Raw genomic sequence first — 18,923 nt, 5'->3', positions numbered from 1 at the left:
ACATATAATGTTTGGACTCGGTTTGAAACAATTAAACCATAATTAATGTGCTTTGTTTGTCGTATAAAACTGGACTAGAGTCTAGTCTAGTCTAGGGGTCTAGATCAAGACCTAGCCTAGATAGATAGTCTAGACACTTTTTTCTAGTCTAGAATCCACTTATGGATCTAGACTAGACCGAGTATGAGAATGAGTATGACTAAGATATAAAGGTGTAATTTGATCAAAATCTACTTTCACCTTGTTCTAGAGTCTATATTACTGGACCTGGTCTAGATCTGGACTAGGCCTAGTCTAGATTTCTAGATGTGTTTACTTTAGACCTTAACAAGTCCAATTTCTACATGTGGACCTGTCCTAATTAAGTGAATGATACACACATATCTCTTACATGTATGTAGAAGTGCTGATGTACTATTACTAACTTAGATCTAGATCTAGTGGTGGTAGACTCTACTGCCACTTGTACTATAGACCAAACAGTGGTCCGTGGTATCCCCTTAAAGCGGGTCCAGGACCAGTTGTCTTTGCTAGACCACTTACACAAGGGGGTCTAATTGTCTATGGGTCTAGACTTGATATATTTTGATACATTTGAACCTACATTTTGAAGTTGTACATATAGATCTAGTCTATAGTGTAAATGTTAATTGCTATGTAGGCCTACATGTCGATTTAAGTCACAATTCATGTATTACATGTAATTACCTGTGTAGTCCAAGACCCCATTGTAGAAACCAGGACCATGGCTCGCTATCCAGAGATGAAGTGGGACCCTCAGTGTGGTCTCGCTGAAGAATTCACGTTATTTCAACAGCGAATGGAACTTTGCCTTCTCGATAATGAGATAACTGATACTACAAAACAGGCAACAAAAATAAAGATAGCTCTTGGGAACGAAGGGTTACGCAGGATAAACGCCTCTAGCCTCGGTGTAGAGGATCAGAAGGACCCAAGCAAGCTATGGGCCCTAATCGAAGGCCAACTGAATGTCAAAGTGAACTTCAGGATTCATCGTCTCGAATTAATGCGATACAAGCAGATGTCTGGAGAAACGATCGACGAGTTCGTCAATAGATGTCGGAGTAAGGCAAAGGAATGCAAGTTCACCGAGGGGGAATTGAGTGAAAGACTCATAGAGCTGGTGATTTCGTCTACACAACTCGAGTCGTTTCAGAAAGACCTACTCGACAAAGAAAAGGGGTTCTCAATTGATAAGCTTCTTGAAGAAGGCCGCAAATATGAGGCCATTCAAGTCGGTAAACAGTGCCTGCAGACGCTCCACACCATTGGAAGTGGGAACATTGATGCTGTTAGTCACGACAGTAGGCAGAAATGCAGGAACTGTGGTCTTTCACACCTTCCAAAGAGGTGTCCAGCCTTCGGGGACCTGTGCAATTCGTGTGGCGTCAAAGGACACTGGGCGAAGATGTGTCGAAAGACGAAGGAACAGGTCAAACCGAAGATCCCTCCTAGACGTCCACCATCACAAGACAGGTGGAGCTCACAGCAGAGACAGCCCAGAAACAGGCAGTATAGGCCTACATCCTTTCATAGCAGGAACCAGCGTAAGGTTGACGAAATTGGACCGGACGACACAAACCAACCGGACAGTGGGGAACGTGAATTCCACATGATACATATATCGCTAAACTCTATTGACTCGGAGGAGACCGAAGCATATGCGAGTATCAACATCATATGTCCAGACCTGAGGGGTCATCACCGCCTCAATGCAAAGGTTGACACAGGAGCCAGCGGTAATGTTCTGCCACTGCGGACGCTGAAGGACATGTACAGGGCTCGATGGAAAGATGTTATCCGTCCCACTACTACGCGACTATCTGCCTACGGAGAAACGCCTTTACGCTGCTTAGGCACCTTGATGATGTCGATGATGTACATGTATGAAGGGTCGCCTTGGGTCGTAGACCAAACATGGTATGTTGCGGACGTAAAGGGACCAGTCATTGTCGGACTTCCTACTTCCAGAAAGCTAGGGATTGTTACGATTCACACAGTAGAACAACAGACGGGCCTGGACAGTCCAAATGATCTTCCTCCCATCAGGTCAGCTAAAGACCTACAGGCGGCTTACCCAGACCAGTTTGACCAGATTGGGAACTTCAGTGGCAAGGCAACGTTGCACTTGAAGAAGGATGCAACTCCATCAATTGATGCGCCTCGAAAATGCAGCATCCACCTGAGGGACAAGCTCAAGAAAGAGCTGGATCAGATGGAAAGTAACGGCATCATTAGGAAAGTTACTCATCACACGGATTGGTGCAGTTCCCTCACCACAGCCCTGAAGAAGGATGGGTCATTGCGAGTCTGCCTTGACCCCAAAAGGCTCAATCAAAACCTGAAAAGATGCCCTCACAAGATTCCAACTCTAGAGGAGCTCAATCCTGCATTCTCACAGGCCAAGTACTTCTCGAAATTGGACGCGAAGGCAGGATATTGGTCAGTCCACCTGGACGAAGAATCGCAGGAGCTTACTACATTCAGATCACCATTTGGAAGGTATTGCTTTCGCAGACTTCCATTTGGACTTTCGGTGAGTCAAGACATCTTTCAACAAAGGATGGACACAATCCTTGCACAGGCGCCAGGCTGTGAAGGTATAGCTGACGACATAGCTGTATTTGGCAAGACTGAACAGGAGCATGATGATAATCTCTGGAGACTGATGGGAGTTGCACAAAAAGAAGGTCTGGTGTTCAACAGTACAAAGTGTGTGATCAAGGCGAGAAGCATCAATTTCTTTGGTTCACTGTACACAGACAAAGGCATACAACCAGATCCTAGCAAGTTGGAGGATGTCAGAGAAATGCCTACACCACAGAACAAGGACGATCTCCAGCGAGTGTTAGGAATGATGACCTATTTATCACCATACATCTCAAACTATGCTGAAAAGTCAGCAATACTGCGTGATCTTCTGAGGAAAGATGTTCCCTTTACCTGGCAGGAGGACCATGAGGAATGCTTTCAACGATTGAAATCAGACATTTCAGAAGGAAAGTGTCTACGGTACTATAACCCCAGTGTCCCAACAGTACTAGAGGTAGATGCATCGCTCAAAGGACTTGGAGCCTGCCTCCTTCAGAATGAAAGACCAGTCGCATTCGCCTCAAAGAGTTTGTCAGATGCACAATCAAACTACTCAAACATCGAGCGAGAGACATTGGCACTTGTTTTTGGGATCACACGTTTCCATTCATATCTGTTTGGTAACCAGTTCACAGTCTACACTGACCACAAACCACTCGAAACGATCTGTAGAAAGCCCCTGGGGAGTGCGCCTCCAAGATTACAGAGGCTTCTCGTCAAAATACAGGGCTATGATTGTGATATCCTATACAAGCCCGGAAGTCAGATGACATTACCAGACACACTCAGTAGGTTGCCAAACCCCAGAAAGAGAGGAGACGTCATCGTTGAGCTCCATGTAGATGAAGTCATGGAATTAGAAGAGAATCATGACAATGATCTGGCAAGCTTCACACCTATGAAGCAGACACAGCTGCAGAGAGAGACAGCAAGCGATCCAAACTTGAAGCAGCTGGGTAGAATTATTCACGATGGATGGCCAGACGTGATTAAGCAGGTTCCAAGCAGCTCAAGGATTCACTGGTCATACCGAGAGGAACTGGGTGTCGCCAACGGCATTATCTTCAAAGGAAGACAGGTGTTGATACCTTCAACGCTGCAATCAGACATCCTGGAGCAGCTACACACGAGTCATATGGGTATAGAGAGAACTCGTAGACTAGCAAGGGACACGGTATACTGGCCAGGCATCAATAAGGATATTGAAAACCTTGTCAAGACTTGCCCTGCTTGCCAGGAGAACCAGGATCGGCAACAAAGGGAACCACTACAACCGCACGAAGTTCCAATGACGCCATGGACAAAGGTAGCCACAGACCTGTTTTTTCTTGATGGAACTGAATACTTACTCATTACTGACTATCATTCCAAGTTCCCTGTGATCAGGAAAATGCACAGCACCACAAGTGCTTCAGTTGCTACCGTAATGAAAGAAACCTTCAGCCTCCTGGGAGTGCCCTCCGAAGTTATATCTGATAACGGACCCCAGTTCATTGGAAAAGCTTTCAAAGACATGTGTGAGTCATGGAACATCAAGCACACCACCTCATCGCCGAGATATCCGCGCTCCAATGGCCTAGCTGAGCGGATGGTACGCACCATAAAGTCGATGATTAAGAGGTGCAAACAGACAGGACAAGATGTCCAAAAGGCACTTCTCCACCTTCGAGCAACGCCTCAATCGGACCTGCCATCTCCTGCCGAAATGATGTTTGGGAGGCAAATGAAGACAACCCTTCCAGGTCGCCATGATCATGACAGACAGATGAGCGATGTCCACGACCAGCTCCAGCGAAGGCGGGATGTGATGAAGACCGACCATGACAGACATGCCGGTCGGGTACTGTCCCTCCTGAAGGTCGGCCAGAAAGTCAGAACTTTGCATCCAGACGACAATACATGGCTGCCGGCTGAGGTTTCAAGAGTTTGCCCAGAACCAAGATCATATGAAGTGACAACACCAAATGGCAGGGTGTTAAGGAGAAACAGGTCCCATCTGCGAGAGATGCCGATACAAATAGAGACGGCAACAGCACCCACACCAGGGACAGAGCATCTTCCAAGAGAGGATGGTGACAACTGCACAACACCCGCAGGAACACAGGATTTCGATGGTTCAATCCCTCGTTCTGATTCTTTTGCCTATGTCACACGATATGGTCGCAAGGTTAATCCCCCATCTCGTTATCAAGAATAAAAACTTCATCGATTAATAGATTGATAAACAACAACTATACTTTATTTGTTTAATGATTTAGCATACCCGGTAGAATTACATTGATGATAGTAAAACCTCATATTTGACATCAGGCGAATCAATATCTTAATCAGTATACATGTATATAACCAAAATGTTTTATATAACTGCCACGCTTAATATTGGCTATCTTTCAACAGAAAATCTCTTCTGTATACAGAACCGAATTTAACAATTGTATGTCGTGCTCGCGATATTTCTTCTCTCCACACAAATGACCAGGTATTATAGTTTTGTTACGCTGATTTGTCGTATTGCTAAGTCCTAATTGAAATGGGATGAAAAACGTTTTTTCACAGGAAAATGTTGTTTATAACTGTTTGCCAGAAAGCAATATGGAATCACTTTAGTTTATTCCAGCAAAAGTTATGTAAATTATAAAAAGTTGAATTACATTATACAAGTATGTCGATTCAGCGACAAAAATATGCCTGTTATAGTGGAGGACACTATTTTACCATTCTAAAATTTGTTTTTCTTGTTGAAAGGTACTTGTACGTTTTAGTTGAACAGTTTTTAGTACTGTGCTTCTCAAAAAAAAAAAGAAAAAAAAAGAAAAGAAGAATATGTTTGGAATGTTTCCTCTTGTTGAAATTTCTAAATTGTGTTACTGTTTTAGTGGATAATTTCCGTCATGTACAGTGCCTATTGAGCAGGGAAGATATAACTGGTTAATGAAAGCACTATCAACTTGTCATTGAAAGAAGGGGGATGTTGTGGTACTATATGAACAACATCAATAGTTCATTGATGTGCGTAATGAGGCCGCGATTGGCGGAAGGATACATGAATAAAGCACTTTCAAGATGGCCACTTATACATGAACCTTGTCTACAGTGATCTCTTATTTATCCGTTCATCTGATCTTTCAACAGGGGTAAGGTCACCTTTTTTAGGTCAGCCATTGGCATAATTTGTTTTAATTTTTTTTTTTTTTTTTTTAAATTAAAACAAAAAACTAAAAAGGGGGAGGGAGGGGTTTCCAAAAAAACATACACATAAAAAAACTATAAAAAAACTCTGTTATTTACAGAGGAAGCCATTCTCATCGAATTATCTAGCTTATTCCATTCAAATATAAAAGACGATTGGGCTACACTCAGGGGCGTCGCTAGACCTTTTCAGGGGCGGCCGGGGGGGGGGCGTTATTTCTTTCTGCGGCACAGATTGGATTTCGATGGGTTAGGTGCGTGTTGAGCCTATGGGAAAGTTTAGGGTGAGGGTTAGGGTTAGGGTTAATCAAGACCTTTTTTTTAAAGCCCCATACAATCTGTGCCGCAGAAAAAAATGACGCGGGCGGGGGTGTAGAGGCCACCGATAACCGACAAACTAATCACCAATTACCGCCAAATATATTAATGCCAATCTCCTAATGTCTATAAACCCGAGGCTAGGAACTAAACTATTGTCCCCCCCCCCCCCCCCCCACCGCGCGGAAGCTTTGACATTTCATTAAAATATTAGAGAAATGAGACGATTCGTCGTACCGTTCTCGACTCTTTATCCTATACTATGAATTCAGTTTCCCCCTCTTTCACGAAACGCGGAAGCTTTGACGTTTCATTAAATCATTAGAGAAAGAAGACGATTCGTTGTACCGTTCTCTACTCTTAATCCTTATCGTAATTAATCCCCCCCCCCCCCCTCCCACGCGAACGCGGAAGCTTTGATGTTTCATTAAATAGAAAGAAGACGATTCGTTGTACTGTTTTCGACTCTTAATCCTTTGTCTGAAATTAGTTTTCCCCCTCCCGCGCGCGCGCCTTCCACGCGAAGCGCGGAATCTTTGACGTTTCATTCAATAATTATTAGAGAAAGAAGACGATTCGTAGTACCGACTCTCAATCTTAGTCTGAATTTTCAAAAATGTTTCTTTGTCTGATAAAAAGTCACAGTTCGTAGTCGGAAAAAATTGCCGGCTGACCGACATAATACATCTCACGGACCCGACACAGCAAGATAATTATCTTTGCGTATCTTTCTTGCTCCCTCGACGTGGCGACTCCCGATAACATCCCCTTCTTTCTCTTACTCCCACCCCTCTTCTCTCAGGCTCTTACCCCCCCCCCCCTCTCTCTCTCTCTCTCTCTCTCTCTCCTCTCTCTCATTCATTCCCCGTTTCTTTTGTTTCCTTTTCCCTTTTTTATTCTTGTTTTCCTTTTCTCCCTTTCTTTTTTCCCTTGTTTCCTCTCCTTCCTCTCTTTCTTTTTTCCCCTTTCTTTTTTCTCTTCTCTTTCCTTTCTTTCCTACCCTTCTTTTTTTTTTCTTTTTTCTTTCCCTTTCCCTCTCATTTTTCCCGATAGCAGCGCAATGCCAAGCCCCCCCCCCCCTTTAGCGACGCCCCTGGCTACACTTATAACAATCAGTGTGAAATCTAGGCACACGTAAACATCCACTGTCTATTTGCCTTGTATGAAAATGTACACACCGGTATACATTTAATTTGGTTACATTACGAAGATAACCTAGATCAACCAATTTAACAGTCCTGCTAATAAAACTAGAGGAACCAATTCTTCCCCTCTAGATCCACCGGGCACCAGTCCTGCTGATCTTTAGAGAAAAGTAAGAAAACTTGAACACTATACTCATACTTGATGTCATTCATTGTTGGAAAATCTCCTGGTCAGAAGATGATCTCAAACACACGGCAGAAGGAGAGAAAGAGAGAGAGACAGAGACAGAGACAGAGAGACAGAGAATGCCAGGAAATTTCCCGCATCATGAGTGACCTTCAACTTTGAGGGGAAAAACCCCCGTTCCGTATAGCTGTTTCTTTCTTTCGTAGTATTTTTTTTTTAGGTTTGCTTCCTAATCAATCTTCAGTTCATCTTTGCATTGTTATTTTATATATTAGCCCTCAGGATGAGTAATATAGAGGAGAAGAAGGATGAGAAGAAGAAGAAGAAGAAGAAGAAGAAGAAGAAGAAGAAGAAGAAGAAGAAGAAGAAGAAGGGGAAGAAGAAAAAAGAAGAAGAAGAAGAAGAAGAAGAAGAAGAAGAAGAAGAAGAAGAAGAAGAAGGGGAAGAAGAAAAAAGAAGAAGAAGAAGAAGAAGAAGAAGAAGAAGAAGAAGAAGAAGAAGAAGAAGAAGAAGAAGAAAACAAGAAGAAGAAAAAGAGGAAACAGAAGGGGATCGGGAAGAAGATGAAAAAGAAGAAGATTTTTTACCATTCAATTTTCTGCTTTCACTCATACTGACATTTCCCCCTTCAGAGATACCATACATGTAAATCTTCTGTTGCAGCAGACACCAGAACCAGTACAAGACTTAACTTTCTGATTCGTATTGACAGGTAAATACGTCTTTTTTTAAAGTATTTTGCATATTGATTGCACATATTGATATAGATTTATATGAAAATATGGCATAGTACAGAGATTGTGTATGTGATGTAGTTTAATTGGTCATTTCTTGTCCCGATATCACCGTGCTTAATGATAGTATACACAAAAACACTATCTTTTGTGTACTATATGCATGTGAAAGCGCGTCTGTGGGGAGTCGGCAGAGATTATGATTATAATGCCTGGATAATAATTTATGCATGGGAGATTTAACAAAGATTGAACTTGAATTTGCGAAGAATTTTCTTTTATATTCCTCTAATGCTTAATTTGATATTATTTTAATATTCTGAAGAGTAACTGTGTCCAAAATCTCATCAAAAATTTAAATTTAAAGCAAGAATGATGTAGAAACTTAGATCTAGTTTTAAATTTTTACAAGAATATCGATCAAGTCAATTTGACAATGACATTCATTAAAAAAAATAAGTTTCACACGTCTTCCTACTCATCATTTTACACACAGCTCGGAAATATGAACATGAAAGAAAGTATTTCAACTTTTTCAAGGCTCTTGAATAACATTACTAGATCTAGAATTAGACTTTTGACAATTGTGAACAGTGAAAGTGACTTTTCAGTATCAAGACCATACTTTTTTTGAAATTTTGCTCATGAAAAGAAAAGCAGAGTTAGATTTGAATAAAAATGGACTAGAAAAGTAGGATTCTACTTTACTTGCCCTGAGCAATCTATGACAAAAAATAGTTCAAATGATAAAGTGAAAGTACATCAACAAACTAAGAATGCAGTGCATGACTAAAGTCGTGAATAAATCACTTTTAATAAATTGATTTTGCATGTTACAGTTTAAAATTACTAGTTGCTGAGCTGGACTGTTGGGAGAGGACCACAACATGGCAGCTACTCATGTTTTTCGAGAATCATTCATCTTTGGTCATAAAGAACTGACTCACTGGTTCCCATCTCATATGGCTCGAAGTAAGTTTTATCAATAATAATAATATGTCCATTTACATATTGCACCTACTGTATAAAGGTACTGTGCTTTGCTTAATTCACAATAGATTTGAATGAATACCTGTACAATGTACTATGTACGTTCCCTCTCTTTTGTTAAACTTGGGCATGTGTCTTCTTCTTCTTCCTCTTTAAATGCTACTTCATACAACAAAGATTACGCACTGCAGTGTGATGTCTGCCATGTCCAATATGTGTGTATAGGCATCAATCCAGGTGCAAAATATACAGTCATTACAGTGATGTGCTGTTAAAAATATGAACAGCGATGTGCTGCCATCAGTTGGACGCTTCCTTTAATGCCCTTTTAAAGGCATCCAGAGAAAGGAAGTTCGCAGGGTCCTTCTTGAGGTTGTTCCACTCTCTACTAGTACGAGGGAAGAAGGATGCGAGGAAAGTTTGGTTGCTGCAATAAGGTGTCCAAAGCTGTGCCCCCTACCGTCTAATCCCTTATGTAATCTTAATCCATTACTTTTCTTGTTTAAGCAATGTTTTGTCATTTAGCTTTTCTTTTTTGTTGGTAGGTATGAAGAAGATGCAGGGATCTATGAAGAAAGTGGACTGTGTTGTAGAGGTACATGATGCAAGGGTAAGGAAACTACAAACTGAACTTTTGATAATGAGCTGTAGCTCTACATTTGGATGCTGCTTAAAAATGAATTTGCGTGAACACTCATAAAGTATTATATTATAATGTAACAATACTCCTAATGTTCAAACAAATGATTTCCTCTTTGTATGGAAAAATATCAATGCTACATCATCGGTTCTTGCATTGATTTTCTATATGTGCCTTGTGATTATTTTTGTTAGGGGACTTCAAGAAATGGGGGGGGGGGGGACCTTGGCACCCCTCCAGCCCCTTAATCGTGAGCCCCATTTAATCAGTATAAATGGTTGCTTGTATGCTCAAAGGCAATTCGAGATGACAAAACTGTTGCTTCTGACCTTGACACTATTCAACTTGATTAGGAATCCCAAGGAGATTAAACAAGGTTGACTATCTTAATGATTTGATGTGAAAATGAAGGATATCTAAATCCCATTGTTTGATGACTTTATCCAATGTGGTATTGTATCTTTTCCATGCATATTGTAGCTTCCATTTGCTGGTAGGAATCCAGCATTCAGAGAGACCTTTGGCATCAAACCTCATCTTCTCATTCTCAACAAGAAGGATTTAGCAGACACGGCATCAAGTAACGTAAGTAATTAACAACAATCTCAGTTTATAAAAAATGGTTGAAAATGGTTTGACGACTGATACCTCATTGATATTGATTGTAAGGTGACACTGTCTTGAATTACAATGACCCTGAACTTAATTATGATCAAGAATTGAATGTTGGAAGCCTGTATGCTTAGTGCAAAATAACAGTAATGGTTTTGATAATGGTGATGATGATGATGGTAATGGTGATGGTGATGATGATGATGATGATGATGAGGATGACAATGACGACGATGGAAGTCCTTAATTTTCCAGCATCTTATCACTGGATGCTTCCTCTGGAGTCTTGTTTATTCATAGACTAGGTAGCTAGGGTGAAATAAATTCTCAATTTTATTTGTGACTTTTGCTCTACATTTGTATTCATAATGACACAATGAACTGAAGCAATGTGCAAAGTCCTTATTCATAATACAGAAGAAGCAATAGAATACAGGTGAGTTCTTCTCTATATTCTCCACCCAGGTGTGAAATGGGTACCGGTAGGAAGGAATGCTGTGAGCACCGAAATCGGTAGCCTAGCAGAGCCGGGGTAACATTGGAGCATCTTGAGCACCTTGCAGGGTGGATATGTGTGCTATATAAATATCCAATGTTATCATTATTATTTTCAGCTTAAAATTCTAACAATTTTGTTTTGACGTGGTTATCATTCTCTTTAGGATATAAGGAAGCGGCTGCAGGAGGAAGGAGGCATTGAACATGTCATGTTCACAAACTGTGTGCAACAGAACAGTCCAAGTGCTAAGAAAGTAAGTGCAGAAAGAATTAAAAGTGTATGAAAGTGTTAGGCGCTCTCTCTCTCTCTCTCTCTCTCTCTCTCTCTTATTAAAGGTAATACAAAGTTTAGTTTTGGGAAATTTTGAAAATTGGGTGGATAGTGATTCTTTACAATTTTGATATATGCTGATGCCCTTGTGGATGTATTATAAGCACTAGAAAATTTAGCCCCTAAAACACCTCTGCTTTCGAGAAAAATTGAATATAAAAATTACCAGTGCTCCCGGTAAATTTTAATAAATTTCAAATAGCGCCTACGGCCGTACTATGGTAGTTACGACAATGAAAATCTCAGAATATGCAGTTGTGATATAAAATTTCCAAATGGGAATAGCCAATCGGTCAATTTTAGTCAAGAAACATTGTTTAATAGCTCAATTAATATATTGACCTTGAGAGGGAGCTATACAACATAAAGAGTTTATTATTTACAATTTCCTAACTTTAGACTCGATTTCAACCGGGACAACGATCGCTGAATATTGTAGGATCGCATATGCTTCCAATATGTTCATTTGAACCAAATTCATGACCCCATACCAAAACTTTGTATTACCTTTAAGGTTGCTATAGTAGAAAACTTGGTGTTCATTCAGTGTAAAGAGGGTATAAAATAATTCTGATAAAGGGAAGTTTTGCTATTGCTTATTGAATTTTTATTCATTTCCAAAATTGTAAGAAAGCAAGTTCATCTTCCCCCCTGTGGATTTCTAGCTGAACATCCAGGGATTTATATGTATGCAATGTGTCTGGTTTGTAAATGTACTGGTATGCATACCAATCGCATTGAGAACGAAAAGTGCCAATTGTTCGTTTGTGAATATTGCCAAAGGAAGGATTTCAAAAGATATACATCTTTCAAGAATCACTAGTTTCACAGGAGTTAAAAATGACACAAACTTTGCTACTTCGAAAATATTATTTATGTTGATGTGTACCATTCAAGTTTATGGTTATAGGGGTATCTAAATATGTTGTTATCTTTGTGATGTAGATCATACCGTATTTGCCGGCGTAAAGGCCGCACCCCCGCATAGGCCGCACCCCCAACTTTGACATTTCGTAGAGAAAAAAAAATAAAGGAAAAAAAAAAAAACGGACCAAAGAAAATAATTGTAATTTTCCCGTAGAACTCTATTTTTCCTACAAACTAATACAAAAATTATCAATCATTTTATAAATTTACAGGAAGTTTACCTAAAAAATGATCGTAATTTAGCAAATCTTCATCGATTTTTAGGCAGATTAGCACATTCATGGGACACTAGAGAGCGCTTCGCATGCATACAGAAACCTGAATGGCCAACCTATCGCAGGGTGGAAGCATGGTGGAAGGATGTATCTTTTTTGTAATGTTATCCGGTCTTACCCCTATCGTACCGTCAAATGGAGAAAATAAACAAGCTTTTGTATTGTTATTAGAGATCTACCGAGGTTAGTTTGTCGCTTTAATTAATTAGATAGTCTCAATTATAATTCAGAATTATCTTACTGAAAAGTTAAGAACACCGATGATTGCGCGCTGTGCATCTCCGAAGGTGCGTTGGATTTGTTAGCAACTCTCAGCCCGTAGCTCCCCACCACAGAGTGTGTGAGTAAGGTATGATTTTGGTTACGTACGTAACCCAAATCATACCTTACAAATCATACCTTACCTTCGGATATGCACAGCGCGCAATCATCGGTGTTCTTAAGGACATTTTTACAACTTTACAAGTACGAGTTTCTGGTCAGTTTTCTTATTTCTTTGGTTGCACAACAACTAAAAAGATAACTTCTTCAAATTTGCTGCTGACGTGGTTCAGACTAGATCTTTTCCAATGTGTTTTCAAGTCAATTTTGTTAATATATTTTGTTGTATGAATTTGCCTACAAATAATGGACTTGCTGTTTTGACTTGCGATTTTTACTCTTTCGGCGTAAAGGCCGCACCCCGACTTTTTGATATTTTCTCTTCCAAAAATACTGTGGCCTTTACGCCGGCAAATACGGTACCTACTGTGATAGATATCATTGAAGGGGGAGAGAGATTTAACTGAGAAGAGGATCAGGAATATTCAATTATAGTTTTAGGGATATCTAAATATGTTGTTATCTCTGTGATGTAGATCGTACCTACTGTGATAGATATCATTGAAGGAGGAGAGAGATTTAACAGAACAGAGAACCAGGAATATTCCATTATGGTCGTAGGGATACCGAATGTTGGCAAGTCTTCTCTCATCAACGCCCTCAGACGAATTCATGTAAAGAGAGGTAAGAAAAACGTACAGTAAAGATAATACTATACTCATAAAGCTTTATCCAGTATATAGTATGCTCTGTGATTATAGTTACTTCGAGAAAGAGAAACAACCATTCTACTTGGAATGCATGATTAATATTTGAATAAATGATACATCCGTTAGAAAAACTCTAATATTCTCAACCCTCCCCTCTGCTTTGCTTAATCTTAGTTGAAGATTATTGTAATATTTTATGATCTGAATATGACTTTATTAAGGCCATTGTCAAAACTTCAAGTCAAATGACCGATTCAGGTGGCATAGTTTATATGTTACAATTTAGTATACTTCACTAGGTGTTGCAATAGTTATAATACATACTTACTTCAGATTAATCAATTGAAAAATATTCAATTTTTTGTAAAACTGTGCACATGTGTAAAATAGGTCCATGAAGAATGAGTCATGTTTTAAATGAAGATAAATGATGTGAAGAGGAAGTATACTTCTAAACTTGCCTCTTGAAATTGTATTTGAGATAGATGTTTATAAATTTGGTAGCACTCATAAGGTTTTATAGACATAACTTGATTTTTAATTTCTCTACAGGAAAAGGAACAAAGGTTGGAAGGCTACCAGGGGTTACAAGATCTTTGATGCAGAAAATTCTAGTAAGTTAAACCTACATGAAGATAATAAATTGCTTTAATTTGCATTCTTATAAAACAAAATGAAATCTGCAATTAGCAGATATAACAAAAAAGACATGACAAAAAAAGTGTTAATACACAATAAATATACAGAAGGGAAGGATGGACATTTTCACCAACCATATTAATGAGTAGAGTAAATGCAAGGTAGTACCTCTAGTTGAAGGGGGGGGGGGGTACTTAAAGTAAAGTCTAGATATGTGAGATTAATTGATCGACAATACGTTTGTATTCCTGGTTATCTTTTTGAGCTGCTTGGGAGAGACAATTCAGTTTCATTAAGAACTTCCAAATTGCTAAATTCAAGGTAACATGTGTCACAGATGTACATGTAGCTGTCCAAGGTTTTAACAAATTTCTACCAACTTCAACCTCATATTTCAGAGGTATGCCAAGGGAATAGCTTGCCTTCCTAGTTGGGGTTTTATAGATAGGTTTAGGTAGAGTTTTGCATGGAAAATGACAGCCAATCAGCGCTCGATATATTCACGCCTTGTTCCTTTAGTTTCCGTTTATATTGATCGATTTCGGCTTTCTGTTTCATCCTTGCGTTTTACTCTGATGAGTGCAAGTCTAAAAGCTTCAGTATGGCTCTTTTCAATGCTATTCTCCGATTTTGTAGTACCAATCATCTTTTCAGTAATGGAATTGAATTGTTTCTTGTAGGTGAGTGAGCAGCCTAGAATGTGGTTGTTTGATACCCCTGGGATCACAACGCCCTTCATTCAGAACGTTGAGGTCGGCATGAAGCTTGCTATGATGGGTGAGTACCTAGGATTGTGGTCTGGGCCCTTTTGCATAAAGAGTTGCGTTTAAACGCAACTCTCACTGAAAATCAAACGCAAGTCCTGATAGTCAAATGGTGTCGTGGACGAGTGGATATGTCACCAGACTGTGGATCACAAGGTTCGCGGTTCAAGTCCCACCGTGGCACTAATGTCCTTTGGCAAGACATTGATCTACATTTGCCACTCTCCACCAGGGTGTTAAATGGGTACCCGGTAGGATGCGAAAGCTAATGTGGTTAGATTAGCAAGTGTGCGCTTGTAAAAAAGACGCCTGGCTGGAATGCTCCCCAGGGAGTGGAGAATGTGCATACATTGTGTGCGGGACAGCCTGAATCCTATGACCAGGGTAATAATATATATATATATCTGTAAAGCGCTTTGAGAGGGCCTTCGGTCCTGAAAAGCGCTATATAAGAACTAGCTATTATTATTATTATTAAATGCAACTGCATAGAGAGTTGCGTTTTGAATTCAAGCGCAACTTTTCCAGAACAAATGCAACTTTATGATAAATATACCGGTATGACCAAACTTTGCGTTTGATTTCAATCGCAAGTCTCTTTATGCAATTCGAAATTGCGTTTGAATGGAAGTTACATACGATGTTTGCGTTTGATCTGAGTTGCGATTTTTAAAAGTCACTTGACTTTTATGCCAAAAGCCCCAGCAGTTGTGTTGTACAAAAATGATGGCAAAGCAGGAAGTATTATGGAAAATGTGGAATGGATTCTTTCTCTCTACTTGTTTGACAATTCAGTCTTAAACTTGTTCAAGATATCTTCAAAAGGGAACATCAGACAAGTCTGCTGTGTAGCAAAAAAAGTGAACCATTACAGTGCTGCCAAGTTTACAAAAGTGTATCACAAAGATATCACAAAGTGAATTTATCTGATACACATTTTCAGTGAGATCTATTTTGTTGTTCATATTGATGAAAACATTAATACTGTGATATCTGACTTCAGAGAATCCATGAACCCTTTTTAATTTGTTATTGATACAGACAAGTCCTCCTTAATCACAAATATGATATAAATATCATATTATGAGTACTTTGAACGCCCAGAAAAAATAAGCGTTTTGACAAATAGTATATATATGTGATGAAGCCGTCATGCCCTTTTATATTTGAATCTCTTGCAGGAACATTACAAGACCATATGGTAGGAACTGAGCTGATTGCAGACTATGTACTCTTCACTCTCAATAGATTACAGAAGTTTAGGTAAGTATTTTTTTTTACATCATTTCTCACAAATGTTTCATTGCTTGTGCTCCCTTTCCCACACAAACACAATCCAAATCTTAACCCACGATAACATTTTTCAAAAGGAAAGGATAAACCTGTCCGAATACAAACTATTTCGGTTAATTTCCATAATTTCTTATTGTTATCTATTATTATCCTTATTTGTTATGTTTTTTGAAATCCATATTATGTATTTAGTTTTGCGTTATGTAATTTTCTTAACTGTTCGTTATGTACATATTTTGTTAGGTGCCTTCATTCTTTCTAGCATGTCCTTTCGGGCATAATTATTAGAATATGTGTACATAATAGATTATGTGTTTACTTGCAAGTCATTTATTATGTGTACCACAGCGTTAGATATTTTTTTTCTTCCTGCAGGTACGTAGATGTTTACAACATGTCCGAACCTTGTGATGACATTGACGGAGTCTTAGCAGGTATAGCAAGAAAGTTTGGCAAGGTCAGAAAGCTGAAAACCTATGAAGATACTTACAGTATATTAAATTTTGTTTGTTTGTTTTTATTTGTTTTTCTTTGAGGAATGATGTCATCTTCTTGAAATAATATATCATGGGGCCGTACCATCTGCCTATTTTTTCGTCACGTATCGTTATGTTCACTGCTTTTTAAAATGTTGCAGCAAACGAAAATAAACGAAACAGAGTAGCTCGCTCCCCATTTCTTCCCAATCTTTTCCTCTCATGTTGACAATGCTGTGCAGTCAATTTACATCTGTTTGCTTGTTAGCCCATGGACTGCAGAGTTCTCTCATCCCCATAGGATTAATACATGGTTCACACTGTTTCAGTAAGCAATGGATTTTGTAGTTAAAGGGCAAGTCCACTCCAAAAAAAATTTTCCTTTTTTTAGAGGCAGAAAAATCAGACAAACCAATCAAAAAAGTTTGAGCAAAATCGGATAACTAATAACGTATAATAACTAATAAGTTATGAATTTTAAATGACATGAAAAACTTCGAAAATCACAAGACAAATTGGCAACTCACTCAGGAATCTCTGACGCCATTGCCTCACTATCTACTAATTGTTTTCTTTATATACGGATAAGTATATTTAACGCAATTGATAAATAGTGAGGCAATGACCATCACAAACTAAATGGCAAATTGTGTAGTGATTCCATTGTTCCATAGTTTTTCAAACTTTTTCAAAAATTCATAACTTCCTTATAAGTTATCCGATTTTACTTAGCAAAAGTTGCTCTGTATTTCTTGTTTCTCTGCATCTATTAAAAGCAAATTATTTTTGGAGTGGACTTATCCTTTAAGGGCAATAGAGAGACTGATTTCATTTTGACATTATGTTTACTTACAGGATCAAGAAGAGAAATATTGGATCTTCATGCAGCTGCACAAATCCTTGTACGTGACTTTAGAAAAGGAGCCTTGGGTCGAATATCAGTAGATTGAATCTCCTGTGACTGAAAAAAGCAATATTAATGATCTGTTGCAAGGCTGGAGTGCAAGACGTGTGCAACCACTACTATTGGGCGCCTTTGGGGCCTTATCTCTTTACAAGAACAATTGTTTGAAGATGTGAAGAAAGGACCGACTTGACTTGGATGCGTAGGATGGTGTGTCCCCTTGCTCTCCTATGAGAAATCTTGCTCCATTCTGATCTGCCCTGGGCTTCTTGGTCTGCCTCTTGTGTGGGTAATCCCACATGGCACGCAATGTGAAGTACTATCATAGTTCTAGGCCTATTCGTTTTTACAAAACTGCTCCTGTACCTTATCTGATGACAAGATAATGCATCTGCCTATTCATACGTGCATGATTTAACCTTGTTTCCCAAGCAGTAAACTCATCTTAAATCTCTACCAAATAGGTGAATATGAGGATATAAAAAGAAATCAGCGACTGGAAAATGTTGCTTCTTTATTCTTCATTCAAATGAAAACAGATAATCCATCAAATATACTCATTAACAACAACAAATCCAAGCTCTGACAGAATAGCATTTACGTAGGGATATCACTGCCATTCACTCTCACTGAGCCCATGAGTCCCGTTCCTGACGTCACGGATAGAGGCCCGACTCTACATGCACTTCCGGGTTTCAGACTTAGATAGTTTGGTAGAGTTTAATCGCATAAAATCACCATTCTTAACTTGTTTTTGTCAGTTAGACACCATTTAGTGTTATTCTGGGGGTTAAAAGCTTTCCATTGATGTAATTATCTCAATATTTGGGATTGTCTTAGAAACTTGGATGCGTAGGATGGTGTGTCCCCTTGCTTCCCTATGAGAAATCCTGCTTCAGTCTGATCTGCCCTGGACTTCTTGGTCTGCCTCTTGTGTGGGTCATCCCACATCGCACGCAATGTGAAGAAAAGACTAGTGCAATAATGGAGGTGTATTATCATGGGAAATCTCTGTTACTCATTAGCATAATAATGATAGCTACATTTATATTGAACATGTATCCATCCCAGGGATACTCAAAGTGCTGACAAAGTAGCATTATTACCCTGGCTTTAACACAGCTGCCCTAAGGCCCTTAAAGCATTCAAGGGATAATATCCTACGAGGTATCCATTGACTACACCTGGGCGGAGAGTGGCAAATGTAGATCAATGTCTTGCCAAAGGACGTTAGCGCTGCAGTGGGACTTGAATCATGTGAACCGTGTGATTCACAGTTCTGTGACGTATTCACTTGACCACAACACCTCTACATAGCAATTGTATCTCAGGTATTATAATTGAGGATGAAATCAAT

General features: G+C 39.3%; 1 protein-coding gene across 2 annotated transcripts; it reads left to right on the top strand.

Moving 5' to 3' along the window:
* Positions 1–8,094: 8,094 nt before the first annotated feature.
* On the top strand, positions 8,095–16,968 carry LOC588789 (mitochondrial ribosome-associated GTPase 1). Of its 2 annotated transcripts, none has more exons than XM_030996873.1 (10): positions 8,095–8,164; positions 9,026–9,158; positions 9,722–9,786; positions 10,297–10,401; positions 11,091–11,180; positions 13,317–13,464; positions 14,043–14,104; positions 14,810–14,906; positions 16,075–16,156; positions 16,562–16,967. In XM_030996873.1, exons 2-10 carry the CDS (start codon positions 9,074–9,076, stop codon positions 16,719–16,721), a joined length of 894 nt encoding a protein of 297 aa, XP_030852733.1. In that variant the 5' UTR covers positions 8,095–8,164; positions 9,026–9,073; the 3' UTR covers positions 16,722–16,967. The 2 variants fall into 2 exon arrangements, with proteins under 2 accessions (XP_030852733.1, XP_030852734.1); XM_030996874.1 differs by having other exon boundaries at positions 8,109–8,164; positions 9,040–9,158; positions 16,562–16,968.
* Positions 16,969–18,923: the final 1,955 nt, after the last annotated feature.

The sequence above is a fragment of the Strongylocentrotus purpuratus genome, unplaced genomic scaffold, assembly GCF_000002235.5.
Source record: "Strongylocentrotus purpuratus isolate Spur 01 unplaced genomic scaffold, Spur_5.0 spur5_scaffold_3, whole genome shotgun sequence".
In the NCBI taxonomy this organism is placed as follows: domain Eukaryota; kingdom Metazoa; phylum Echinodermata; class Echinoidea; order Camarodonta; family Strongylocentrotidae; genus Strongylocentrotus; species Strongylocentrotus purpuratus.
This window is presented reverse-complemented; position numbering and strand designations above follow the sequence as displayed.

Excerpts from the sequence above, each read along its gene's own strand:
- LOC588789 (XM_030996874.1), top strand. The coding sequence starts at position 9,074 with ATGGCAGCTACTCATGTTTTTCGAGAATCATTCATCTTTGGTCATAAA. Across the intron at positions 9,159-9,721 it reads CCCATCTCATATGGCTCGAA|GTATGAAGAAGATGCAGGGA; the intron begins GTAAGTTTTATC and ends TTTTGTTGGTAG. Across the intron at positions 14,105-14,809 it reads CTTTGATGCAGAAAATTCTA|GTGAGTGAGCAGCCTAGAAT; the intron begins GTAAGTTAAACC and ends TGTTTCTTGTAG.